We start from the raw sequence: 27,900 nt of genomic DNA, 5'->3' as shown, positions 1-27,900 counted from the left end.
GGTGGTTAAGGGGGAGCCAGAGGGATGGCAGAGGAAGAGCCCCATAGAAGGGTTCCTTTCCTTCAAGACCGAAGGCCCTGGCAGCAGAAAGGAGGTGTGGTGGACAGGTACGATCTCACCCCATGGGTCTCAATCCTAGCCCTCTTATTTAGAAGCTAGGTGGCCTTAGGCAATACGCTCAACCACTCTGTGCCTCGATCTCCCCTTCTGTAGAGTGGGGATAATAAGCTTTTATGAGGATTACAAAACAGTGCCTAGCTGACCATCATTATCACTTCTGGGTTGCCACGGACTATGTTATGGTAGCATCCAGGTCAGTAGGCAGGGGAAGAAGGTGGCAGGGAGAGGGTTGAGGGAATAAGCACCCCGAACTCCTGGCATCTAAGCCCCTATGCCTCTAGAACAATGGCAGCATGGAAGTGTATTCCTGCCATGGTCTCCATTGCTTCATGCATGTGCATAGCAGGCTTGGAACGGGGAGGCGGAGGGGGTGGGGGGGGGGGGGACAACAAGAAATGCACCTGAAGGGGATGTGGCTGTGACGGACAGGAAAGCTGGTTGGGCCCCTGGATTTCAATGCCAGCCCTTCCACCCACAGCCTCCAGGGCCTCACTGTTCTATTTCCAGTTCTGTGGCTATTTTAAGGACTTGCCTCCCTCAGGGCCTTTGCACATGCTGTTCTCCCATGTCCAGGGTGCTCCTTCCCATTCCTTTTTCTCTTAGTTAAACCGTCATCCCTCAGGCCCTGGTTCAAGTCTTTCTCAGAAGGTCTCAATGATCCTCAGCCTGGGTGAGATGTTGTTACACCAAGGTTTCTCAGAGTCACTGGCACTGCCTTTTTGCAGCACCGATTGCCAAGGCAATTTGTTAATGACTCGAGTGATTATTTAAGCGTATGCTCCCCCGCTAGACTGTGAGCTACAGCATGGCAACCACTGTGTCTTTCTTACTCCTGTTTATATCCCCGGCAGCTGGCGCCGTGCCCAGCATAGTGCAGACGCTCGACAAGAATGTGTTAAAGGAAGGTAGGAGGCAGGGAGATAGGGAAGGAGAGAGGAAACTAAGGAGGGAGAGAGGCAATGAAATGTGGAGGGAAGGAATTAGAGAATTGGGTTTGGACCCTCTTTTGGATCCTCCCTGGCTGTGTGACTTGAGGCCAGTTACTTAGGCTATCTGAGCTTCCGTTTCTACAGCCGCCACGGAGCTCCTAGTAGGATCTGGAGCACAGGGTTATAGTGACGATAAATGAGACAACACACGCATCGCGCTTAGCCCTGTGCCCACCCCGTAGAAAACCGTCAATTAACGTTAGCTGGGTCTGAGGAAGCTGAGTTTTCAAGGGTCCTGTGTGATGTAGGAGAGGCTGGGGCAAAGGCCAGGTCTCCCTACCCACCCCCGAAGCTATCCACCTCTTCTGGCGGGCAGGGTTCTGGCCTCCCGTGCCCTGGGCGCACCCCAGTTGTGGGAGCAAGACACGCACCAGAGCCGGGCTGGACGGGGAGGCGGGGAGCCTGCACGTTCTGGCCGGTGGCAGGAGGGTTGCTCCCAAAGTAAAGGTGACCACCCCGCGAGGCTGGAACGGATCCCAGCCCCGGGCTGGCCCATCTGCTCTTAATGGCCCAGCAGTTCCGCTGCAAAGTGGCCCCCTCCCCTGGAGCGGGCGGCCCCTGACAAGAAGAGGCCTTTCCCTTCTGGAAGGAGTGGCCTGGGGGAGACTGTAGAGATGGCAAATTCCTTTAAAAGGCTCTGTAGAAGGTGGAAGGGACCCGGAAGCAGGTGCGGGTAACAGTCTGCTTCTCCGAGTCTGCTCTGTGCCCAACGGGGGCAGGAGCGCCCAGACTCCAGAGCCGGTTTCAGAGAAAGTGCCAGATGGGCTCCCCGCCCGTGTGAGTGAATGCAAACTGAGCCCCGAGGCCAAGACCAGTGGCAGCGGGGGAGTTTGGGAGCACCAGCCTCTGCCCCTGTGGGACACTGGCGACCTCAGACTCTCTCTGGACCTCCCTTTCCTCATTTATCAGGTGGAGAAGCCTCCTGCCCAGCTCTCCCTGCTGCATTGATGTCAGGACCTAGGGGATGCGTTGTGTACAGCTGGGGAGCCACCTGCCTGTCCCTGTGGGCCCCCTCTGCCGGGCGGTGCTTGGCTGGGGCCCATGAGGCCTGGGCTGACCCCCCACCCCTCAAGGGAAGGCAGGAAAGCTGGGGGTCTTACCATCTCTCCTTTGGGTCCGGGGTGGCCCTGGAAGGAGAAGAGTGTGAGTGCCAGGTACACGGCACCCCAGAAGCCCCCAGCCTGCCCCGCGTGGCTGCTCCCTCCATCACCCACTGCTCATTTTGCACGTCCTTCCTCCTCACCTGTGCTCTTGCTCTTTTGAGCTAGCACCCCGTCCTGGACCCACTGGCTCAGACATGGCCATTTGCCTGCCGCCTTTGCTGGGTCTTTACTTAGCAGCAGTCAGCCCCTCAAGAGCCCGGGGAAGCTTTGGGGGACGCCAGTTCTGGGAGAGGAGACAGATGGCCACTAGACCCTTCGCTGTACTCAGCTCTGGCCTGCAGTGGGGGACTGACCAGGTGGGCGGCCAGGCCCTCATGTGGCAGATGCCAGCCGTTCGGGGGTGAGGGAGCGCGTGGGGGCACTGGCTGCCTTCCCTTGTCATCTCTGAGGGCATCAAAGGTGCTGAGCTCTCCCCCAGCTCACTCTTTCCCAGGAGTGGGAAGGGGTCTCTTTCCCCCCCACAAACATTTGGGTCTCGGGCCCACGTTGAAAGGATTGAAATGGACAGAGAGAGGAGCCGTGGACGGGGGTAAGGAAACTTGGGTGTGTGGGGGGCTCAACCGGGATGGGAGACCCGAGGAGAAGGGGAGGGGCCTTGGGGAGCAGGTGCCCAGGCTCCATTTAGAGTCAGTGCCTTGAGTTCTCCGCCCCTCTTCTCTCCCTGCCACCTCCTTGCCTCACTCCCTACCGCAGCCCCTTCCAAGGGCACCCCAGAATCACCAAATTCTAGGAGTGGCTCTTGCTCTGGATCTGAGAGCTCAGCTCGGTGGCTGTGCATGGGCTTCTGCCCAGGGGAGGCCCGCTGGGGCCAGGGGCACTTCATTCTAATGGCCCCTCCCCACCTCCCATTGGCAACAGTTTCCCACCCCAGGAACTTTCATTCTATCTGGAGCTCCTCCCATGGAGTTAGGGTCTTGCAGAAGGACTGAGGACCCCGAGAGGGTGCACTCACCGGTTTTCCATCTAGCCCGATGGGACCCTGAAAGAGGAAAGAGGCCAAATGTGAGGATAGCATCACAAGTCTTCTGCCAAAGAGGCAGCTCGGGGCAGTGGTTAAGGGCACAGGTTCTGGACTCCAAGTTAGAGCTCAAGAGTAGGCTCGACGACTTACTGGTTTGGTGACCATGGGTAAGCTGAAGCCTCAGTTTCTTATCCTAAAATGGGGATGAGACTAATAGAGTCTTCCACGAGGGGTCTTTGTGAGGAGTGAATGAAATGCCCCCTGTCCAGTGCATGAAGGACAACCTGATGGGTGACAGTCGCCATTGCGATCACAGACCTCCTCTTTGCTCCGAGTGGAAAGTGAAATGTATGTTCCTAGAACGCCTGGGGCTGGCCAGCACCGGGGCCTGGGGAAAAGGAGAGCCAGCTCCCTCTTAGAGCCTATGGTAGACCCCTCGGGCAGGGGTCACAGGACATCCCGATGGCCACCACACAGCCTCCTGCAGGCGGATCTGCTCTCCACGCCAGGTCGGAGGTTGCTTCCCTGAGGCGCATTGTCTGTTCCACATTCCAGTGTCCTGCTGGGGCTCACCCGGCCTGTGACTTCACTTGCCTGTCCCTGTCCTGCTGTGTCTTCCTCTCTTCCTCTCCCTGCGATTTTCCCTGCACTCGGGGCCAAGCGCTAAGCTGCTCTCCTCGGCTGCTCTCCGTGAGAGGCTGCAGGAGAGGGTCCTTACTGACCAGGGTTGGAAGGTCAAGAGCAGCTTGAGGGCTGGCCCCACATGAAGTTGAACCCAGCCAGGCCCAAGGGTCACCGGGGACACAGCCAATCTCAGCCCTCCCCACTTACCGGAAATCCAGGAAAACCTCGAGCGCCCGGCTGACCCTGGAAAGAGCAGGAGAGGAGAGAAGATGGGAGCTAAACCAAGTCCCCTGGTTCACTTTCGCTCCCAGGGGGCCTGTGGTTTCCCTCCCACTGCTCTGGGGTCATCTGTGGGAGATGGACAAAGATGGAAATGAACACCAGAGAAGCCTCCTTCAGGGACGGGGGAAGGGGAGCAGCAGGGAAAAGGAGATGCCAGCACCCCTCGGGGGTTCCCGGGGTGGGGCTTCACTGCCTCCATGATCTGGAACCCCGACATGGGAACAGGTGGCTGGAGAGCAAGAATGGCGGGGACCAGCCTGCAGCACCCCAAACTCCTGCTCTGCGATCTCCTGCGTCCTTTTTATTGACACAGTCATCACCCGTGGCCCCTTATGTGAGGTTGGTTTGGGTATCAGCAGATATCAGAACCTAACCTTAGGAATGTGTATTTCCTGACCCACATGGGTCAGCTTGCTGGCTTTTTTTATCCACCCTGGCCAGCAGGGCTCCCTGGTTGGGTAACCTCTGGGTCTCCCAATCTTTGTGCCCATTCACGCCCACTTTCCTGGAGGTGTAGGTGTTTGGGCTGGAGACTAGAACTGGCTGGTCACAGCCCGGTGGCTTGTGGCCAAGGCTCAGGACAGCGTGAGGCCACGTGGACCCAGGGGCTGAGGAGGGCTAAGCAGGAGGTCAAGGCTGGCGGTCTCTTCTCCTCACGTATCGTTCACAGCCGACCTCAGTCTCACCACTGGCCCCACTTTCCCTACTCTTTGCTCAGGCACACGCTCACCTGCTTTCCCTGGACACACCGCACCTTTCACACGGTTAGCCCTCAGCCTGGCATCCCCCTTTGACTGAGATGGCTACAACGTCCTCTCAAGCTCGGGCTTTTGAGCCTGGCAGACTGAGTTCTAGTCCTGCCTCCACCCGCGGCGGCTGTGTGACTAACCTCCTTGGACTTCCCTTTCCTCATTTGGGGGTGGGGATCGCAGGATAACCTCACAGGGTCATTGAACTACATTCGATGACACTGGGAAAGCCGGCTGAAATGGTAGCTGTTTGTTGGACTGAATGGAACCTAGAAGCACCAGAATGAAGCAAGGTTGCTTTGACCCGGTACACCTTCGGGTCAATGGAGGATGGTCCCTGCCGAGGGGTGGTTTCAAAATCAGACCCCATTCGGAGGCAGATTTCTCTGCATCCATCTGCTGTGAACCTAGAATATCTCCAGGCTGCTTGGAGAATTAATCTATGCATAAATTTATAATCCATAATTATAATATGATCCCAATCCCAGTGAACTGGGTTGTTGCTGGAGGCTGCTTCCTCGAAGCCATGGACAGGAGTGCCCGGAGGCCTCTGCTCAGGGGACACAGCTGAGTGGGATGGGGACCCTGCCATCAGGGTGGGAGCACCAGTCAAGTCGGGAGGGAGCCGCAGCATACGACAGGGTGGGACGGGCTTGTGGCAGGCAGCCAAAGGGCCGGAGCGAGGAGATGCCACTCATATATCAGAGGGACCTGGGCTTCTCTCCTCTCAAGGATAAGTGATGCTAAGAATAGGCCTGAGGAGAAAACCCGGAAACTGTGTGGTGTGGCCTCTGGAACCTCCCAGCGTAAACTTTCAACTACTCTGAATGCTGAGAGGCCTGAGGACAAAGGTCAGGAGGACAGGATTCCAAGAAACATCTTCAAGTCCCACTGGGGATAATGTTTACATGGTAGGGATAATCACATGGTTTGCTAATTGCAGAGCCGGTCCCGGGAGCAGGATGCCTCCCCCCGCCGCAGAGCCAAATCTGGGGCTCACCAAGGCTTTTTCAAGGATCTCGGGAAGAATGTTGTCACTGACCAAGTGGAAACTGGGACTCTGCTTCCTGGAGATGCTGGGCTGGCTTAAGGCGCTCAGGGAGGCCTGGAACTGGATTTTAATCTACGTCTCTTCAGTTTCAGGCTGGAGTCGGACGTCTCTTCCAGTGTTTAATGGCCGGTCATTTACTTGTGAACTGCCTGTTTGTATTCCTTACCAGCAAGCTCCCCTAGCTGGTTTGTTTCCCATTGACCTGAGTACAGCTCTTTGTCAAGGACAGTAACTCTCTGAGAGTCATGTGTGCTACAGATATTCCTTCCAACTTGGCATTTGTCTTTTTTACGCTGTTTCCTGCCAGATGGAAGTTTTACGTGTGTGTTGACAAACTTATCAATCTTTTCCTATGGCTTCTGGGGTTTCGTGTCATGTGCCCAAGGGCTTTCTTCAGTGCGGATGTAATAAATGTTTGCTCACACTTTGTCCTTGTATTTTATGGTTTCATGTTTTATATCTAAGTATTTTATCCATTTGGTATTTATTCTGATCTAACAAGTGAGGTGGACATATGCAGCTCTTTCTTTTTTTCTTTTTTTCTTTTTTTGGCTTTACCTTTTGGTGAATGGCTTGTCAGCTGTCCCCGCCTCATCTCCTGGACCATCTATTTTTCTCTTCCCATTGTGAAATGAAACCTTTGCCACGGACTAAATTCCCAGATGCGTTTAGCTTTATTTCTGGCCTCCCCATTCTGTTCTATTTAACTGCTCTGTTTTTACAATACATTTGATATGTAGTAAAACAGCCAGTCCCTTCCACCCCTGTCTCCTGCACTCAAGTTTTTCAGTATTTTCCTGACATCCTTATGAAAGCTTATTTTTTGTTGTTGTTGTTGTTGAAAGCTTATTTTTTTATGAATGTTATTCTGTTGGACTCCCAACCCCATCAAAAGTTCACTGGGATTGGGATCATATTATAATTATGGATTATAAATTTTTCCATAGATTAATTATGGATTAATACTATGTCCTTCCATATAAGAACAAGGGAAGTAAGTTTTATTTGCATTGTTCTCCAACATCTCTTCCCTTAATTCAGGGCCGGGGTAGAGAAGGAGCCAGGAGGATCCCGCTTTTTGGAAGTGGACCCCTGCTACCTGCAATTCATGCGGGGTAGACATACATAGACAGACAGAGGTTCTCTCTCCCTTCCCTTCTGTCTGACCCCTGAAAATGGATCAGTCCTGTATCTGCCCAGAGCCAGTCTCCTCCTCCAAGCATGTGCTGACTATCTTTCAAACAAGATCCTGCGTGGTCAATGTTTAATCGCTGGCTGAGATGACAGAGAGTGGGAGAGGAGAGTCCTGCTTGGCTCAGTATTTACCAATCTCTGTGGTGTAAATATACCTCCCACCACAGCTGATTTTAAGCTACCAACATGATGCCACTGAACAGAGGGATCGGAGGGGGGTACATGACCTGCTCTTGTGAGCCAGTCGGTGAGGCAGGCAAACATCTCCCCTTGGACGTTACAAGAACATCTCAAATTCATCCTGTTCCAATTAGACTCCTCTTCCCCGGCACAATGTGCTCCCCTCTCTGAAGAAAGGCACCATCATCCACTTGGTGACTCGGGGCGGGGGGGGGGAGGGTCAGGGGAGCTTTTCAAACCGCAAATCTGATCAAGTTCATCCTCCGCTGAACGCAAACCAAGGGCTCTCCACTGCCCTCAGGACAAAGTCCTGACTCCCGAACACCCTATCCAGGTCCTTCACAACTGGGATCCCGCTCCCCTTGCTAGCCTGACCCCTGCTTTCCTATGCAAAGAACTTTCCTGCTATCCCTCACCCGGTGGTTTATAAGAACCTCTCTTGCCCCAGCGGCTCCTCCCCAGCCTCATTACCTGGGAACCTCTCCTCAAACTTGATCACAGCTTGGTCATCCCCGCTTCTCGGTCTGCCCCCACCCCAAGGCAGGTGCCCCCCGCTGTCTGTATTATAATCACCATGGGGTTGCTGGTCTCTCTGCCAAGGGGCTAACAGGCTGTGGTCAGACTGTCATTGTCTACCCAGCACCTAGCCCCCAGTCAGTGCCTAACAACTATTAATGGAATGAATAAACAAAGAAACATAACAGGTGTATCGACCCAGCATGGCGGGTCTCCTTGCGCCCGAGGGCTGGGCGTTCAAACGGCTCCTCCTGGACCCTGAAGGAAAGCTGGGGGGTTCGGGGAGGAGAGAGCTCCCCTTGAGATGGGGTGTGTTTCCTAGCCTGGCAGATGACTTGACCAGGGTCTGCCGGGCCAGCCAATGTCCCGGCCTCCCCCTCAGTTTAATGGGGCGGCCACTCCAGCATCTTGCCTCACTGGAATGGGAACCATCCCTTTCCCAAGTGTCTGGATGGTTCCCCCTTTGCTCGGACTATTTAGGAAGAGATCAAAAGAAGAGGCAGGTGGTCCCTGAGAGTGGCAAGGCTGGTTCTTGTTAGGAGCATTTATTCTGAGTCCTTTCTGGCTGTGCGGAAAGCCACGTGTGCCCCATAATCCTTGGCCACAGAGGGTTTGCTCGCCTAACCTCTACCCCTGAATGACAAACATCCCCTTTGTCTTCCCCTGTCCCCTGCTCTCACCAGACCTGGGTGGCTTCCGGGTGGCGCTGAGGTGGTTTCCCCGGTCTCTAGTGAGGACCCATCAGGGGAGACCACCGTCATCTGGGTGATGGTCACCCCCACAGACCAAAGTAGAAGGAGGCCGGGCTTGGTCAAGCCTCCAGGTACCATAAAGCCTCTCCCACCACCAGCACTGCACCCACAGGGAGAACTTGTTCTTCTCCTTAAGGAAAATCTCCCTTTTAAACATTTTAAAATTTCCCTGGCCCAGGCCACGCTCTAGCACCGACCAGCCGAGGGACCTCAGGTGGGTTATGAAACCCTCAGTTTCCTCCTCTGTGAAACGGGCGGACGGGCCTGCCTCCCAGCTTTGTTGGGGAGGACTGGTAGAGGCCTGGGCAGAGGGGGGCTTTCAGCATAGGAGCTAGGATAAGACAGGTGCCCAGGACAGGTGCCCAGGAGACAGAAGTCATCACTGCTACCTGAATAGAGGGTCCTTTTCACCACTGGAGTCAAATGCAGTGCAGGGGGTGTGGTTCCTGACGAGGCCTAGGCACGGCTGGGCCAGAAGCCAGGGGAGCTGGGGCAGACTACCACCCCCGGGGTCTGTTCTCCAAAGTAGGGCCTCGTCAACGACTTCTAGAGAGCCCGTTGGCATGGTATCGCCAGAGAGGTGTTGGAGGGCCGGCATGACAGACACGACGGAATCTGTGGTCAGACTACGAGGCAGGCAGAGATTTCTCTGTGAGCTTCTCATGTTCTAGTGGCCCCCTGGCTGAGCACCACCTTCGCCAGGAGCAAGCGGGCTCAGGGCGTCCCTGCGGGGGCTCCTCTGAGACACACAGAAGCTCGTAGCCCAACGGTGCCGCGGCCACGTGAGCCCAGAAGCCCGGATGTCGGTGACCCCGCGGCCTGGGGGTCTGCTATGGCAGCGGGGGTGCAGAGTGCGGACTCGAAGCCGCGCAGCCCGGCCTGAGTGACCGAGCGTTCCTAGCGAACGGTCCTGGACAAGTCACACTGCCTCTCCGTGCCAGCCTGGCTTTTCTCACCTTTGAGATGGAGGTGTTAATAGCCCCTACCTGTGAGGTTCTCGTGAGGATTCGACGAGACACTGTGCGGAAAGGTCTTAGAATACCGCCTGCCACAAGTTAAGGGCCAAGTGTGAGCCCTTAACACCATCGCTGTGGTCTGAGCCAGAAAAAGTCTTGCCTGTGAGGCCATGTCTGTGCAGCCCAAGACCCCTCCGACTCTGTCTCCAGCGTAGACCCCCGAGTACCTGACCCCCGATCGCCAGCTCCGTCCTCTGGGCTCCCTCTGACTTGCTCCCGCTTCCAAGCGGCCCTGAATGGCCCCCCCTCTCAGCTCCCAGCTCTCAACACAGCCCTCCCCTTGGACATAACTTAGCAATGTGTTCTCTGACCCTTCTCCCTAGACTGTGGGTAGGAGAGACTCCTAGTTGCCACTGGCTCCCTCCGGCGAGGGCAGGGGCATAGGCAGGCTGGACCCCACCCATCCATGGGGCTAGCCTCGGACTCCCCGAGGCTAGCCCTCTGCTCCCCTCGGCTTCTCACTGCACAGGGCGGGGCAGGAAAAGTGCACGGCAGGGCGTGGGGATGGTGGCCTGGTCTATGTGCCAAGGGTCTTGGGTTCTAATCCTGCCCCAGCCTCTGGGCCTCCCTAATCCTGGTCCCTCTCTGGGCCTCAGTTTCCCCTTCTGAGGAGGCTGTGTTAGACCTTCGCTGAGGTCCATTCTACCCTGACATTTGGTGATTTGCTGAGGCTCTGTGGTTTGGGCCCTCCTTCCCGCAGTCCCAATATCTTCCCACATCATCACCCATGTCCACTTTTGGTCCCTGAGGAAGCATCTGAGGGGAAGCCTCTGATTTTTCCAAGCCCCTGCGAAGGGGCAGAGGCTACCAAGAAGTAGGACCCGGCAGTCTGCCCGGCAGGGAGCCTTTGAGGACGAGTGGTAAGTTGAGCCTCTGCCAAGACCGGGAGCGGGTGCTTGGGGCAGTGAATCCGGATGCTGGGGATCTGCTCCAGAAGCTGCCAGAAACAATGTCTGTCCCCTGGAAAGCTGGAGCGCCCCATCTGAGGAGGAGCGAGTACTTTCTCCCCCTTGCCTGTAAACAGCAGGGCCGCCTCACAGCTGCTGGTTTCCTGGCCAAAGGGTGGCCCTTGTGAACCCTCCTGAGGGGCTGTAATTTAGGGATATTTAGTCAGGCCTGGCTGGGTTGATTGTACTATGGGCGGTGGCCGCCAGGCCCAGAGGCACAGCCAGGATTTGCTCTCCCTCCAGAGCCCTTGTTATTAACTCGCCCGTCCCCCCACCCTGAAGAAGAGTAAAAACCACTTACAGGGGGGCCGCGGGGACCGATGATGGACATGCCGGCATCTCCTGGGGCCCCCTGTGGGAGAGAGAGAGAGAGGAGAGGGAGAGGGACGGGGGCAGAGGCAGGAGGGGGGGAGAGGTGGGCAACGGAGGAGGGAAAGAAAGGAGCTGGCAGGTGGGGAAGGGGAGCAGGGTGGGTGGGGGTGCCCAGGCAGGGGCCAGGAGGACAGAGGGTGTGGAGGGAGGCGGGGGATCAGAAGAGAGGAGACACAGGGTGCGTGGAGCATCCAGGAGGGAGTGAGAAGCAGGAGGAATAAAGAGGGAAGACAGGTTAGCGGTAGCGTATGGGACCAGGGACAGAGAGCGGGTGGGACCCCAGGCAGAAGAGAGAAGAAGGGATTCAGTGCAGGGATGAGCCACAGGTGACATAGGGATGGGGAGGGCACACGGCTCAGCCACACCGCTCAGGCCCCAGAGGCCTCCCGCGTGCCCTGCTTGGCGCCCTCCAATCTGCCCAGCCCCACCCGAGTCTCAGAGCCCCCGTGGCCTTTTAAGCCCAGCGCAGCCCCCAAACGCCCATGTGGCACACACATCCCGCAACTGGTGAACCCGGCAGCCCCGTGGACGGGGCAGCTGAGGACAGAGGTGGGGACGAGACACACACTTGCTGTGTGGGTCCCGTGGCCCTGAGCCTGCAGGTGGGAGCTGCCTCGGGCCTCCTAGTCCTGCTGTGAGAGTCACACAGAAGGGATGATGGCCGCTGCTGGACGGGGAGCGCAGGTGCCGTCCGAGGGTGACCGGGCTACCGGATGTCTACACCTGTGTGTGTGCGCACGTGTGTGTGGTGGGGGCAGGGACGGGAGACAGAAAGGTGAAGGTGCGTGGGACACAGATGGGGGTGAGAGGTGATGCCCTGCTGGGAGGAGGGCGGCTGCTGCTTCCCACCAGGAACCGCCCCTTCCGGTGGAAGAGATGCCCAGGGCCCCCCTTCTGGGTCTTTGCTCTGCCAGAAAGGCAGAGGACGGCACAGCACAATAGTTAGGAAGCCCAGCGTTGGAGTCAGACACGCCGGCACTCCTCTCCAGCCCTGTCACTTTCTGCTGTGTGACCTTGGGCAAGCCCTAGCCCTTCTCTGGGCCTCAGTTTCCTTCTCTGTAAAGCGAACTGGTTGGATGTGCTGCTCTCAGAATCCACCAGGGCTAATGCTCCAGGACGGTCTCTTGGGCTCCTGGCTTCCGAGGGGGCTCTACTCTACAACCCCGGGGGGGTCTCCCTCTGGGGCAGCACAAAGCATTTCTACTTGTGAGGGCACTAGGAGTGGGCTGGGGAGGGACTAGAACCAGCTGCGCCAAACAGCGATCGATCGGTGCTCCCCTCCCTCTGGGAAGGGTGAGTACGAGGCCACAGGCAGCCTCGGTGGCTAGGGAGACCGGCTCAGCTCGGAAGCTGAGGCCTAAGCCGGGAGTCAGTGGCCTGGAAGCTGGGCCGGGAGAGTCTGTGAGAGCAGAGTGCTGCGGCCTGCATGCTGGGGGACGGGAAGGGCTGAGATGGGGGCCTCGGAAAGCACCCCCGAAAGTCCAAGGGGAAGAGACTGGGGCGGAAGGATGGAGGGGAAAGCGAGGACTCACCTTCTCGCCTGGTTGGCCCTTTACTCCCTGGGGCAGCCACATGCAACACAGGGTGTAGGGAAGAGAGAGGCGGGGAGAGAAAAAAGAAAGGATAAGAGAGAGGCACACACACAAGAATCTGTGTTAACGGCACAACGACCGAACAAAAGAAATCACTGTGAAATAAGAAACAAAACAAAACACAGATGCTGACACGTGACAGGTTCCGCGTCCAACAGGCACAGCACCTGGACGGCTACCGCCTCACCCCCGGGCCCGGCCCCAGCCAGATGTTCCGGATAACCGAGAGAAGCAGTGGCCGGGGCCTTAAAATTAAGGCCCTCTCAGAGTGTGTGTGTGTGTGTGTGTGTGTGTGTGTGTGAGAGAGAGAGAGAGAGAGAGAGAGAGAGAGAGAGAGAAAGAAAGAGAGAGAGAGAGAGAGAGAGAGAGAGAAACCCACCTAGGTCAGAAAATCTGCCTGAGAAGCCATGTCCCCAGGGCCTGGGTCACTTGAGGTGGGGGAGGGGGGGTGGATAGGCAGGAGGCAGACTGCTGTGAGCCGTTTAGTTGGTTTGAAGGTCCAACCGAGTACCAAGCACAAAGTTTTGCCAAGCTTAGACACACTGAGAGTCCTCAGGGCTGGCCAGGTAAGACGGTGGGAGGAGGAGGACGGACAGTAGGACATAAACATCAGGGTGGATGGGGGATGGGTCCGGGAGGCAGAGGAAACTGGGGAATCACCACGGGTCCCTGTAACCACAGTGACTGACAGGTAGGCAGCTCCAATCCACGGAAGCCAGTGACGCCAGCTCTGTGGAACCCTGGGAGCAGCTCAAGCATTTCACACCCACTGGCCGCCCGCCCCCCCCCCCATCCTTATCAGGTGGCTCAGGTTAGGACGCCTGCTGGGCAGCCAAATGGGTCCACTGTCACATTTAAGTTAGCCCAAGTGGCACGAAAGCCCCCAACTGGCTTGGAAAATAGCCTTGTGTGGAAAGAAATGGGGAGACCTCCTGGGGCCCGCCCTTCTGCCCCCACCACGGAGGATCAGAACTAGGCTCGGATGGACACTTCCTGGGGGCACGTGTCCACAAGGGCCCAAGGAGGAGGGCAGAAGCAGGGCAGGACTTTGCGTCTTGCAGTCGCCCCCTGCAGGCTGGCAGCGGCACTCGGCGTAGAGACCCCTGAAACCTGCCTGTTAGGAGCGAGGATTGTGGCATCTGACAGTCAGCTTGGGTACAAACCCCAGCTCCTCCCCGATCCTGGGCAAACCGAGACTCAACATGCTTATCAATAGAACGGGTTCTTGCAGGGCTATGGTGGAGAACGTGCCGGCCCAGGCCCACGCACGGCGAGCTCCGGAGAAAGGCTGGCTGGCTGTTCCTTCCCTGCCTCGGTGACAGCTCGGAGGGGGGCGGGGGGCAGGGTTTGGAGGTAGAGAACTGAAGCAGAGGGACAGGGCCGGGCGGGAGCTTGCGAAAGACACAACATTTGAGCCTTGATTTTCTCATCTGAAAAATGGGGGTGGAAATCGCGCCTGCCTCAGGCAGCGCCTGTGGGGCCCGCTAATGCGGTGAGGCTCTCAGCACATCAACGCCCAGCACGCAGTGAGCGCTCTCGGGTGTTAGCTGTGATGTGGCCGCCTTTTCTCTGAGCTCACGCCAGGCACAAGTAGGCCACAGCGAGGCCTAAGGCCAAGCCGGTGAGGAGTGAGGTTACGAGGCAAGGCATGTGAGTGGCGGAAGGATGGCGTGGGGGTAGTCAGGGGGCACGGGGGAGCCAGGGTGGACGTCGGGGCTGATGGCCGGTGGGGAGTCGGGGGTAGACCGGGAGAGTAGCTTGGGCACGTATGTTCTAGACTCGTTGGGTGGCGGTGAGGCCAGCATGTGGCCATCACTACATTGGGCCGCCCGCGGTGCCTCGGCTGCCCTTCCTGGCCCCTAGAAGCCAGCAGGGACGGCCCTGGTGCTGGGACCCGCGGCCTAGTGCCGGCCTTCCCATTCCTCAGCTCCATACCTTCCCTGCCGGACATTCTTGTTTCCCTTTCTTCACCTAAGGGTTCAGCAGGAAACATTCAGCGTTTTAACTCCCAGCTTCCCTGTGAGAATTTGGAGACACTGTCCCCGCCAGCTTCTAGTCTCTGTCTAGGGAAGGCGCCTCGGGAAGCCAGCTCCACAGCGGCTTCCGTGGGGCATCTTGGGCCGCGTTTCTCACCATTTTCTGCTGCCCTTGCTGGGGGGTGTGGAGCCTCTGGGGAGCCTCGGGGGTGGGGGTTGGCGTGGGTGGGAGTCCTCCTGATGTCAAGAGGGGCTTGGGCCTCATCCTGTCACCCAGGGGGTGATGGTCCAAGAACTTGATCGGTGCAATTTCTTGGGTTTTTCCTCTGCCCTGGGAGCCCTCAGGAGAGTCAGACTGCAAGGTCTGAAGGACTGGAATAAAACTCCTTCCCTTCTTCCCTGCTGTCCCTCTCTGAAGCAGACCTGGGTAGGGGGAGACAGAGGCCTGGCCCCCTCCTTGGGGCTGGGGATACTGCCATGGTTTGGAGGACAGGCCAGCATGAAGAAGCAAGCAATGGCCACCCAAGCACGTACGAATGCGCCAACTCACCACACGTCCAGGAATCCCAATGGCACCTTTGTCCCCCTGACAAAGGAGGCAGAAAAGATTAGATGTGGCTGGAGCCGGGCCAGCATGTAAAGGACCCCGTGGGCCAGCTGTGCACCCCAGACCTGCTTTACATAGGCAACTGGGATGATGGCCAGGGGTCATGTGGGTGAAGTTGCCCATTCAGCCCCCAAGGACTGTTGGGCAAGCAGCCACCCCATCGGGCATGGTGCTGTGGAAAGTGCACTAATGCAGGAGTCTGGTCCCTGGCCTGAGCCTCCGTTTCCCTATGTGTTTCATAAGGGGTCTAAGGCCCTTCCTCTCTTAGGCTTCTGCTGTCACAATCTCTTCCAGCTATGGCCAGGATGGGCCATATCCTTGACCAGTTCAACTCCAAGGCCCAGAGTAGGGTAAGTGGTGGCCCCACGTGACAGGTGAGTGGTTTATCTGTGCTAGAGCTGGGGCGCAGTGCCCATGTCCCCCGGCTCCTCCCCAGGCGCTCTGTCTGAGAAGGTTACGAAGGAGCCCTTCTCCATGCCCTTCCCGCACCCCCAGCAGGGACGGGAAGGACGGTGAGCCATGGGGATGTGCCTGCATCACAGATGTGAGCTGCTCAGAGGGAACCACTGTGTTTTGTAGCCAGGGGTTACATCTTCTCGCTCTGGAAATCTGCTTAGTACGTTTTGTTCCTCTCCTTCTTGCTAGAAAATATTTTTTTGCAATTGCATGTGTGAAGACATCATGAAATCTGGGGCGGGGCCTGGGGTTTGCTACGAGTCCGGAAGGACGGAAAGCAACGGGGGCCAACAATTAGATGGTGCCTGCCCCGGCTTCTCCTGCCTAGGCAGGAGACAGCTGGGCTTGCGGCTTCCTTGAAGGGGGTGGGCATTTCTGGGGTGATTCTGCATCTGCTGACCCCACCGAGGCAAAATGCCTTGAGGGACAGCTAGCATCTCAAGATGTGTGTGGACGCACAGAGAACAGCATGCGGCTCTGAAGTCAGGTCCTTGTCACACACACAGGCCAACGGGGTCTCCAGGAAAACTTTCACCCTTTGCAAGAGTGGTGGGGCAGCAGTGTTGGTTATAAGCCTGGATCTGTTTTTGTAGCCTCCTTGAGCACCCGTGTCTCTCTCTCACGGGGCTGCTGGGAGGACGCCATGAAATGGGGTCCCGGGAAAGCCTTCTCCCAGGACGTGGCACCTGGTGAGTGTCGCATAAACGGAGTCTACAGCTAGTGAGCCCAGCATGGCCGCGGGCAAGGGAATTTTATAAGCGTGTTGGTACATCACACTGTTTGCATTTGACAAGGGGCTGGGAGCAGCAAATCTTTTCGTGGGTCGTTCCCAGGTTCCCTCCGTGGACGAGTGGCCCGCCCTTCCTGCTGAGGACACCAGGGCCTGCTGGACACTGGCTGTGCCACCCCCCACGGCCCACTCACTCTTGGGCTTTTGAATGATATTGCAGGACGTGTATACTGGTTTCTTTTTGTTTCTTTTTTAAAACTAATGTTCTTTGCAGTCCTGGCCATAAAATGCTCGGGTTAGGGACAGGCATGGAAGGGCCAGAGACTGGGAAGAAGCAGCCCCTGCTCTGTGAACTGCCCCCAAATGCTTTTTAAAGGTGGAAGTTGTCAGAAAAAACAAAGTCTGCCCACGTTCTCCCCAGTCATCTGATTTTTCCCCTCCTTGGGTTTCATGGGACCGACTGACCCGTCCTTCTTTGCTTCGGGGCTCACACTTAACTGGGAGAGTTTCCATTTTCAAGGCCGAACACTCTCCCACATGCATTTCATTAAGAAAGTCACTGCTGGGGTGCCTGGGTGGCTCAGTCGGTTGAGCGTCTGACTTCGGCTCAGGTCACGATCTCACGGTCCGTGAGTTCGAGCCCCGCGTCGGGCTCTGTGCTGCCAGCTCAGAGCCTGGAGCCTGTTTCAGATTCTGTGTCTCCCTCTCTCTCTGACCCTCCCCCCCGTTCATGCTCTGTCTCTCCCTGTCTCAAAAATAAATAAAGTGTTAAAAAAAATTAAAAAAAAAAAAAAAAGAAAGTCACTGCTGGACATGAATCCTAGAAGCTGCTGGATTAGTCAAGAGGCTACAGCATAATTCATGTCTAAAAGAGGAGAAACTGGGATGCACAGGAGGGTCTGGCCTCCAACGGATGTGGCCCCTGGCGCAAGGGAGAGAGGGCAGCCCGGTGCCAGCCCTCGCTCACCCTCCATACCCCACCTTGGCCCTCTGCCTGGCTCCAGCATCTTGCCTGACTCGCCAGACATCTGAGGCCCCATGATATCTAGTACTCAACGCATCTTTGCCCCAGGCTACATCGCGCAGAGCAACGTCTGTGAAGACTTCAAAGATTGTTCTCAAACGTCAAGCAGAGACTACAGGAAACAGGTATGAAATGGTGTGTGATAACATGGGCCCCCCCCCCCCCCCACAGGTCTCCACTGAAGCTTGGACAACTGGACAAGGTATTTTACCTCTCTGGGTCTCAGTTTCCTCAGCTATAAAATGGGTATACTAATAGCCATTTCACTGAGTCGTTGACCGAATCAAATATATGAAGAGTGATTAGCATAGACCCTGGCATGTGTTAGGATCTCAGTAAGAGAGGGCTATTAGTATTTCTTCCCCTTTTATTCCAAAGTCCCCAGGGTTCCTTGGCACAACCTGTCTAGCATTCAGAAATGGTAACTGGCGGGGAGGGGAAACAAAGTTTTTGAGTCTACTCTTACCAGAGGTCATAGGACAAAGGAGAGACAGTGGTCTTAAGCTAAGCTGGTATGCAGGATACCCAGGAAGGCCAGTGAGCTACCTCCCCTTCCAGCACCCCCTTAGCGGGCCTTCAGTCTAGAGGTCGGGTCCAGCCTTAGAAGGGCCTTCATGCTGTCATCTGCCTGCTTGGGGCCCCAGGAGAAGTTTTTGAGGTTAGAGGTACTGGACAGAGGCCTCTCACCCAGATACGCCTGGAGGAAAGCAGCCACCCAACCTAGCCAGCCCTTAGTGGAGGAGAGCAGGCGAGAGAGACACAAAGGAAGGAAGAAATGCAAACTACTTACTGGGAGGCCGGGTCTTCCAGCGGGACCCTGAAATAAAGCGGGAAAGAGTGAGGTTTACAAAGGTCAAGGGATAGTAATACCTAAGCATTCCACCCTGCCCAGCCAGCTGTGTGACCTTGACGTCACTGGTGCTCTAGGAACCTCTGTTATTTTATGAACAAAATGAAGGTAGGGCCTTGATTACTAAGCTTCCTTTCAGTTCTAGTATTCATTCATTCATTCATTCATTCACTCATTCATAGAGGTCTCCTCCAGGCCCAGGGTAGGTGCAAGGAAAAGAAAGACACGAATGTCACCTCCCGTGTCTCTGCCTCTCATCACTCAAGGATCATTAGGGCTGTGGGCCTCACCACCACATCCCCTTCCTTTGAGCCTTTTGGTCTCAGTCAGTGCAATATGCTGTCGGCCAGGCCTGCGTGCCGGCTCTGGCCTGGGAAAGGGCCCGAGGGGGTCGGGGCTCGTTCTTCCCCATTCTACCACAAAGAAGAAGTCAGATGCCTGCTCTGACGAAGCAGGTCCACCAGGAGATGCATCTTCTGGCTCCAGGGAGCATGACCAGGGAGCGAGGGGGTGGGAGAGGGGGCGGCACCCCGGGGGGCCTCTTCCCCTCTGTTGGGATGGCGGAGGAGGCAGGACTTCCTTCCTCTGATGCCTCCAACCAGCATCAGACCTCTCCATGATGAGCCGGGGCAGGGCATGAGGCAGGAACCTGGTCCCCCTCATACATGGGACCCCGTGTGGCTCCAGGAGCCTGTCCTCACAGACCACATCAGTGTCCTTCTCAAGCCCTTTATTCCTATTTTCCTAGGGCTCCTGTCGAGCACAATTCGGGGCATAGACTAAAGGCTCCATGTAATAGATCCGAAATCCCACTGAAAAGCGGGAGACATTCGACAACATGTATATTAGTGCTAATAATTGCCATAGTAGCAATATGCAGAGCTCAGGAACGAAGCAAATTCCAAGAAAATCATGTCTTTTTTGTTCTGGCACTCAGCTTCCAGATGGGTCTGCTACAAGAGGGTGGCAGAGAAACTGCTCAAGGAGCTGTCTCGGGGCATCACGTAGCACCTTGTAAAGGGAAGGAAACACCTGGAGAGGGCTTCTGGAACTGAAAGGCGGCCCTGGCATGGCTGGGACACGGAGTCCAGGAGAGACGGTAACAGAGACACTAGGACTGAGTCACAAACACGGGTTCCCGAGTCAGCCTGTCTGTGCTCAAATCCCGGTTCTGCCACGTCGCGGTCGGTGCCATAAGCGAGCTGCCGGGCCTCCCTGGATCTCAGTTTCCTCATCTTGTAAATGGGAGAACAATTATAGCTACTTCTTAGGATTAAATGAGATAATGTATGTATAGCACAGGGGCTGGCACACAACAGTGCTAAATAAATGCTGGCGATTACGACAATTAGAGAAGAGCATGGGCAGGAGGTACGTGGAGCTGGCTTCGGTTTCTCCCTGCCGAGACTTAGCTACCAGATGTGGGTTCTCTCCTTCTAGACATCCTGCTCTTCGCGCAAAACCCAAAGCATGACCAGGGGTGGGTCTCAGGGTGCTCACTGGAAGATGAATCCTTCTGCTGCAGGGCTCGGACAAACCCAGGCAGCACTGGGAGTAAGTCACCTGCTCCGGCCCTTGCTCCTGAGGACATCCCGGAGGCGGTGGGGCAGTGACTCCCTCCTAGAGAACCAAGGTGGGGCCCAGTCAGGGAGTCCCTGGGGAATGCTGGGTAACGGCATGCACGGGCGCAGGGCCTGTCCCCATGTGTTCACTGCACTTGATTTTGCCCCCACGGCACTAAAACATAAGCTCCCGAGGCTGGGATTTTTCTGTTTTGTTCACGGATGTGTCTCTAGTGCCTCGAGGAGTGCCGAGTTCTTGGTGGATGAATGAACCTGCGGGCGATGCTCCAAACCTGGGAACTCAGCCTCCTTCTTTCCCGGGCCCCCCACAAACACAGCTCAGCCGCCAAATGTCCTCCTCACCCCAGGGCTTTTAGCCTTGAACCCATACCCTCTTCCTGTCACTTCCGCACTGCCTGGGCCTGATGTCACAAGAAGCTGGGCAGTCGCCGCCTCACACCCCAGGGGAGGGACCAGGCCGACGGTTTCCAACCTCACGATCTACCCCAAACAGGGACAGAAGGGACCTACCACTTTTACCTACCGCTCCTGTGTCCCAACTACCTACTCCTCCTACCTCGTTTGCACACGGAAGGGACTTCTCTTGGGTCTCAGTACCAGGAAAAGCTGTGTTTCACTCGTGTGCCTTCAACAACCCTGCTTTCCTCTTTGCTCTGAGCACCAGGAAGCCCGAAGCCAAGTCAGCGGCTCGTCCTGCCCAGGGTATTGTGGTGGCATCAGCTCTGGATCCTTTTGCTTTCCTGCCTCTGCTCTCCACCCTCCTCCACTATTTCTGTGTCTAGTTTCTAAATCACCCTGAAATAGTTTTCAGAATAAGGTGGGTGGAAATGTGTGAAATAGTAAATAAATTAATGAAAGCTCACAGAATAATCATTTCCCCCTTAAAAGTAACAGCTTATTGGAATCTTTGTGGATCACCAAGGATTTAGATGCGTTAATATATTCTAACTGGAAGAAAATACACACACACATACACACACACACACACACACACACACGCACGCACGTACAATTACATATATATTCCTCACAATTCCTAGAAGAGTCACATACTATTACTATCCCCATTTTACAGATGGGGAAAGCAATGCACAGAGAGGTAAAGCAGCTTGCCCGAGGTTACACAATAGAAGAGCCAGGATTTGGACCCAGGCAGTCTGGTGCCACAGTCCATGCTTGTAATCACTATATTAGGCTGCCTCCTTACAAACGTGTACTAAGTGTTAGCTAGTATTTCAGCAAGGATCACCTTCAGTCAGGGTAGCAGCTGGCCATCACATATGTCCCTGTATTTCTCTGGAGAAAGACACCTCCCTACTTCCCTCTGTCATCTGTTTTGATCTCACAGCCTCCATTAAGAAGTTCTCTCTGAAATCCACAGCAGGCATGGCCAGCAGGTGTCAGCTTGAGTGCAGACTCCAGTGGATTGGTAGTGACCGAGTCAAGCATTACGCTAAGAAGCCTCCTGATTGATTAGCAATGTCTGCCATGGACACAAGGAGTGGAGTAGCGGTAACTACAAGGTTTCTACCAATTAAGTGACTCCTGCTGCTACTTAAATCCATCCTCCGTGGTTGTGTTCTCCGGGCACTGGCCATCCCGTGCCCACAGGAGCCTGGGTCTTCCAACTGGAGTCCAGAGCGACCCCAGGAGGGGTTCCAAAGAGACACTCAGAGGGTGGGGACAGGTTTGTGACCAGCTGCCATCTATCTCCCTATCTCTTGACTTCCTCAACAGGATTCTTCCCCTGCAGGAAGCAGATAGAACAGGGCTAGGAGGCGATTCCCACCCTGGCCAGCTTCCCATTTCCTCCTTGTGGTTTCAACCAGAGTTGAGTGAAGGTGTAAGACACACACAGACGCTGTGCAGACCCCCCGGGGGTGGGAGCACCTGCTCTGGCTGGGAACGGTCTGGGGGCGAGGCCGGCAGGGGCTCTCAGAAAGCGGCATTTCTGGTGAGGGCAGGGACCCAGAGCTGCCGCTGGCAGGTCAGCCCAGCCGTGGGGCCGGGTGTGGGGGGGAGGCCCGAGGAGTGGGGGAAGTGAGGACTCTTTTTGGCTTTGGCAAAAAGAAGAGGGGGGAAAGCAGCCCATTTCCAGCAGGTGGTCTGTTGAAGTTTCCTACGGTGGAGTTTATTTTGGAAGATTGATGACAGGAATTGAGATCTGACATCTAAAACATGCCACGATAAATCATCCCCCTGCTTTCAGAGACTGACACGATTTTCCTCCCTCTGTAACCCGGCAGTCAGAGAGCTGGGCAGGGCCGTCAGCGCGGGTTCAATGTGCCTTTCGGGACCCGACGGAATAGCAAATAATGGTCTTACGGCAAATCGGGCCGGCCGCTCTCGCAGGACAGACCGAGAGGGAAACCGGTGTGGCAGTGGCTGCTCTGAGGAAGGGTGAGCATAGAGCAGCTTTCGGGAACCTTGACAAAGATCTGATGTGAGGGCTCCGCCCTTTCCACTCCAATCCCCAGCTCCCCCGGCAACCTCTGGGCCTTTTGTCCAGGTATCAGATGCTGCCCTCAAAGCAGACGTGCTCCTATTCTCTGGATCCATTACTTCGGGGAGCCAGTCTCTCTGGGCTCTTCTCAGGTTCTCTGGAAATGACTGGGCTCCCTTGCCCCGCCCTGGGCCTTAGGGCGACGCCAGGGGAAGAAGCCTGACAAGCTGGAACTGGTATTGTCTCCCAACCCAGCCCACTGAAATTGATCCCCTACATCAAAACACCACCACCAAAAGCCACGACCACCTGCCCAAGGTAAGTGGGCCAGAATGGAGCTGCCACACAGCAGCGTGGACAGCACGTCCTCAGGAGAAGTCCACGCTCAGAGCCACGCGCTGGCCTGTTTACCGAAAGGCCAGGAGACCTTTCAAGGACCAGAACTGAGAAGAGATTATCTCTTCTTGCTAATACCCGGAGCTTCTTTGAGTCCAGTTGCTTCTTCTGGGGACAAAGGAGCTGGGCTGACAATGGGGCAAGCCAGCCTTTCAGATTGAAATTGGGACCTACTTTGCCCCCGGAGCCGCCATTGTCTCGCCCTGAGAGGTGCAGAAGTGGTTGGAAAGCAAAATGGCGGCCTCCTTCCCTGTGTCAACATTCTGGAGGGACCCCGCAGGCTTCTGCAGAGGAAGGCCCAGGGGCGCCCCTGGAAGAGAGTGGGGCCGGCTGTCAGTTCCCCCACCCGGGGCCCGGTTACCAGCAGGGAGCAGGGCCTTTCAGATGTGCAAGACCGGGCCGCGGCTGGAGTTACTTACAGGAGGTCCTGAAAGAGACAGAGAAAAGGCCAGGGTCAGTGTCACTGCTGGAAGGACAGGCAGAGCTGCCTTAGAAGCAGCATCCAAAAATTCTTCGGCCGAGGGGATTCCATCTGGTCTTTGGAGTTTGTATTTTCCTGGCCCACTTTCACCGATATAATCTCTTCCCCCTTTATTTCATCTCCATATTTGCATTATTGGATGAGAAATCCAGAGGTCTGGGCCCCAGGCGCAGCCCGGCTGGGGCCCTAACTTCCCGAGAATAGTCCCCTCTCGCTTCCCGCCCCAACCTGGGTACGCGGCTGCTTTCCAGGACACAGGGCCGTGGGCACCAAGGCAACACGGCCAAAGGCCAGCTGTGCGACAGAACCTCAGGAGGTGATGGTTATTAGCAGGCTCCTTGTCCTCTCCATGCTCCCATGAAATGCAAGGGAAAACAAGCAGGAAGCAGCAGGGGCGAACGACATTTCTCGCCGCTAGGTTCCCTGCCTGATGTCCCTCTGGCCTGGTTTCTGTTAAGCGGGTGAGTCAGGCGTTTCTACCCTCCTGGGTCTGCTGCCCGCTCCCTCCTCCTCCCCGCCCTCCTGTGCCCAGGGGTCTCCCTCCCTCTGCACTTATCTCTTGTCTCCTTCTCCTGTCCGCCCCCCTCCCCCCGCCTTAGCAATAGCCCATGCCAGCCAAGAATTGCAAATTCACAGAGGGGGCAGGATGGGTGCGGAGGAAAGGTGGGGAAGAGGCAGCAGCAAGTTAGGGAGCTAAAAACATGTCTGCGGAACATGAGTCATGAGACCCCCAGGGCCAGTGGGATCCGCAGCTGGGCCTGGTGTGTCCGCCGGGCCCCTAGCGACCTGGCCACGTTAACACAGCTGCTACTCTGTTGCGTCTTTTATGCTCGGCCAAGAAAGACTCCTTAAGTTTCCCCTTGCTCCTCACATTCCCAAAGCCGGCTTCCTTCTCTCTGCCTTCATCTGCCTGCCTCTCCGTCCGGCCAGGAGAAAACAGCCTCTTTCATGCTGGCCCCTGTCAAGCCATCCCGTTAAGGGGGAACAAAATGTTTTAAATTAGGAAAATAATAAGTCAAGAGGAGTAGTGACTGGGCGGAGAGGCCCAAGGCAGGCCGGGGTGGTTGAGAACAGCGAGAGGGAGGGAGGTTGAGGGAGGAGGGGAGCGTCTGGGACCTATTAGGCAGAGGGGCAGGGGAATGTCACCCAGAATCTGAAAATATCCCCTGAGTGCAGTTTGCCAGAGGGGCCAGCCCAGCTGGAAAGTCCGTGCCTCCCGGCTGGGGGAAGCATTCTCATGAGAAGCAGGCTGGTGACAAAGTTCAGTACACGGCAATTTGGGGACGGTTTAGCCACATGGAGGGCAGATGCCCTGCATCCTCCGGGCCTGACAGGGCCCCAGCTCCCAGCGCTGCAGGCTCTGGCGAAGGCCCAGCCCGCTGCTAGCAGGCTTTCTGCTGCATGTGTATGCCCCATGAGGCGGGCCCGATGAGGCTGGCACTCAGCCAGCTCCCGGGAGAGCCATTTGTTGGGTCCACCCCGGAGCGATAGAAATTCTATTAAAGATTCCGTGAGTTTTGGGGGCGCCTGGGTGGCTCAGTCAGTTAAGTGTCTGACTTTGGCTCAGGTCATGATCTCATGGTTTGTGAGTCTGAGCCCCGCGTCGGGCCCTGTGCTGACAGCTCAGCACGTGGAGCCTGCTTTGGATTCTGTGTCTCCCTCTCTCTGCCCCACCCCTGCTCGCACTCTGTGTGTGTGTCTCTCTCTCTCCCCCAAATAAGCAAACATTAAAAAAAATTAAGAAAGAAAAGATTTCAGGAGTTTATTTATTTATTTATTTATTCTTTTAGTGTTTTTATTTATTTTTGAAGGAGAGAGAGAGACAGAGCACAAGCGGGGAGGAGCAGAGAGAGAGGAATTCGAAGCAGGCTCCAGACTCTGAGCTGTCAGCACTGAGCCCGACGCGGGGCTCGAACTCACAAACCGTGAGATCGTGACCTGAGCAGAAGCCGGACGCTCAACCGACTGAGCCACCCAGGCGCCCCAGGAGTTTTTATATCATCCTCACCGCCATCATCACGGCACACGCCTCCATGGTCCTCCCTCGGTGCCAGGCACAGTTCTAAGTGTTCCCCATTATGGTGAAGGTTCTATTACCCCCACTTGGCAGATAAAGAAACTGAGTCACAGCAAGTCAGAGCTACTCCACCCAGGCCCTTCACTACAGTGCCCCTCTCCACACCTCTCCCTCAGCCGCATGCCCAGCTTTTCAGCCTCTGGCTCCCCTCTTTAGATCCTCCCATCTCTCTGTTTTGGGCTCCTTTTTCTTATGCAAGGGAAGCTGGCTGGGTCAATCTCTTCCAGGCCACCACTCCCCCACCCGAGGCTTCAGGAATGGGAAGAACCCAGGTTTGTCACTCGATTCTGTACCTTAGGAAGGGAAAGAGGTTAGGGGAGTTATATAAAAATGACACGTTTCTCCGGTCAGTGACGATCCTTAAGTGTTTCCCCTGAACTCTTCAGGCCCTTGGAAAACCTCACTGCGGCCCTGCCCCCGCCAGCACTGGATTTCAGAGTGCTCCATTCGGTGCCCAGCAGTCAGAAGGTGGCTTGGGAGCCTACGGCTTTGCGAGATCCAGCAGTGCCTTGCGGTTATAGATGGGCCTCCCAGGTGGCCCCTTGGCCATTCCTCAGTAACACCGATGCCGACTGACCTGTTCCACGGCCCAGGCACCAGAGGACAGGGTCAACCCCAAGGCAACCCCAAGTCCTCATTGTACAGATGGGAAAACAGAGGCCCAGGGAGGGTAGTGACCATGCAGTCACTGTGTGGGTAGATGATTGGGATGGGGCCAGAACCCAGGTCTCCTGACTCCCCAGCCAGGGGTCTTCCTAATAAATCCCATGCTCACACACTACCACAGCCGGAGGGAGGGGGAAATCACCTGACTCCATCCCTGGGCCTTTTGCAGCAGGGAGGATTATGAAGATTGTGCCAAGGTCCTGGGGTGAGCCCAGCAGCCTGTGGTGAGGTTCCCAGGGTAGGTCCACGGCAGAGGTTCTGCCTGAGACCCTCCTCCCCCCGCCTGATTTCTGTCACCCACCACCTCTCTGAGGACACTGCTGTCCTCTCCAGGGTATGGCTGACCTACTTCAAGTAAACAGCAATGCTCCTCTTGAATGGACCTGTAGCAATGAACTTCTAAGAAGAATCCTGGGGTAGTGTTCTAGGTCATGCCTTTCTTCAACCATTTTTTTGTATATTCATTCATTCATTCATTCAACAAACATTTGACAGTTGCCTGCCATGTGTCATTTGCTGTGTCAGGCTGTGGCTCTGTCCAGAAAGAGAAGGCATAGTCATCACCCTTTGAGGAAGGAAAACTTCATTAGCTAAGCACCTAATATCCACCAGGCCCCAGGCTAAGCTCTAGTGATATGGAGATGAATCACTCATTTCCTCCCCTTGAGAAGTCAACAGTTTCCTGTGTTAGAAAGCTGGCAAAATTCCAGACAAGAGAAAATGAACACAAGGATTTCAGGACAGAGGTTTGCCACAGGATCCATTCATTTAATCAGTCGACAACATTTACTGAGTGCCTGCTGTGGCGCCTAAGGTGGTCTCCTTGCGGTGTCTGGGGTGTGTGTGTGTGTGTGTGTGTGTGTGTGTGTGTGTGTGTTAGGCTTAATTTCTGTCCAGCAGAGCCTAGATTTGAACCAGGTCTCTCTTACCCAGAAGCCTGTGCTCTCCAGCCAGTGATCACGAAAGTCATCAGGGGTAGCACAGCGCGGCCCTCAGCCCCACACCTTTCTCATGTGGGCAGGTAAGCCCCCTCCCCCTTTCCGGAGGGTTTGGCCCTGCCCAGACCCTGGGTCCAGTCCTGGTCCTGGATGGGGAAGCCAAGAGCCACAGGGTGAGCTCATAAGCCCACGTCTTATGAGCCGTGATCTGATCCTGCGGGATTGCTGTGCTCCCAGCAGCTGAAGTCCTGGCCCTGACCCCTGCTGGTCATGCCGTGCCAGCTGGAGCAGGGTTTCTTGAGCGGGGGTAGTTTTGCACCCCAGGGGGTTGGACATATCTGGAGACATTTGTGATTGTTACAACAATCTGCTTCTGGTCTCCTGCAGCTTCCTACAGCAAAGAATGTCAGTTCCGCTGCGGGTGAGAAACCTTGTCCCAGACTAAAGGGACCAGTCCTGCCTTGGGGCTCCCAGTGTGCCTACAGTCCCGCCTGTGGCCCTATGTCGAGCCTGCAGCCTTCCCTCAACCTGGCGCTTTGCCAGCTTTGGGGATCCCGTTCTTCTGAAGGCTGGCCTGTTCTACCTCCACTCAAGACCTTGTTAGGACAAATAATTCATTTATTGAGCATTTACTCTGTGCCTGGCACTATGCAAAGAACTTTACGTATTTTATTGCACTCAGTCCGCCCAACAACCCAGTGAAATAGATTCTATTCTTCTTCTTCCCATTCTACAGATGAGAAAGCTGTGGCCCAGGAAGAGCTTAAGACCTATGCTCACGGTCCAGAGCTAACGCATGCCTGAGCTGGCCCTCGCACACGGATCTTCCCGGCACCACCGCGGCACGAGCACAACTTGGTGCAGCCTTACAGGACCGGGGGGTCCCTGAAGCTTGCGGAAGGTACACGCGTGGGAAATAAATGGAGCCCCTTCTGTCTCAAGGAGTGGCCAAGGAGGGAAACACGAGTAGCTTCCAAAACCATTACGAGAAATTCATCAGTGACGGGCGTGATGGCCGGTTAAGGGAAACTGAAGGAGTCTCCAGGCAGCCTCTGTCCTTTGAGTCTGACATCAAAATGAACAACAAGGCTGTCTCCTTTTACAGCTCCGCGGCAGGAACACGGACTTTACAGAGAGGGCCAAGGCAGATTTCTGGGCAGACGCT

The 27,900-nt window shown here is 55.9% G+C and overlaps 1 protein-coding gene across 1 annotated transcript in view; it reads right to left on the bottom strand.

The window, feature by feature from the left end:
• The window catches only part of COL13A1 (collagen type XIII alpha 1 chain), a 146,499-nt gene that overhangs the window by 61,780 nt on the left and 56,819 nt on the right, over positions 1–27,900 (bottom strand). The window contains exons 3-9 of the mRNA XM_042908404.1: positions 22,993–23,000; positions 18,092–18,118; positions 15,035–15,070; positions 10,846–10,896; positions 4,065–4,100; positions 3,225–3,251; positions 2,210–2,236 (exon numbers count right to left, since the gene is read on the bottom strand). Of these exons, the coding sequence (XP_042764338.1) occupies positions 2,210–2,236; positions 3,225–3,251; positions 4,065–4,100; positions 10,846–10,896; positions 15,035–15,070; positions 18,092–18,118; positions 22,993–23,000 (212 nt within the window). The remainder of the gene's footprint in view (positions 1–2,209; positions 2,237–3,224; positions 3,252–4,064; positions 4,101–10,845; positions 10,897–15,034; positions 15,071–18,091; positions 18,119–22,992; positions 23,001–27,900) is intronic.

Source organism: Panthera leo, chromosome D2 (genome assembly GCF_018350215.1).
Source record: "Panthera leo isolate Ple1 chromosome D2, P.leo_Ple1_pat1.1, whole genome shotgun sequence".
NCBI lineage: Eukaryota > Metazoa > Chordata > Mammalia > Carnivora > Felidae > Panthera > Panthera leo.
The sequence above is the reverse complement of the archived record's forward strand: the minus strand, read 5'-3'. Positions and strand labels throughout refer to the sequence as shown.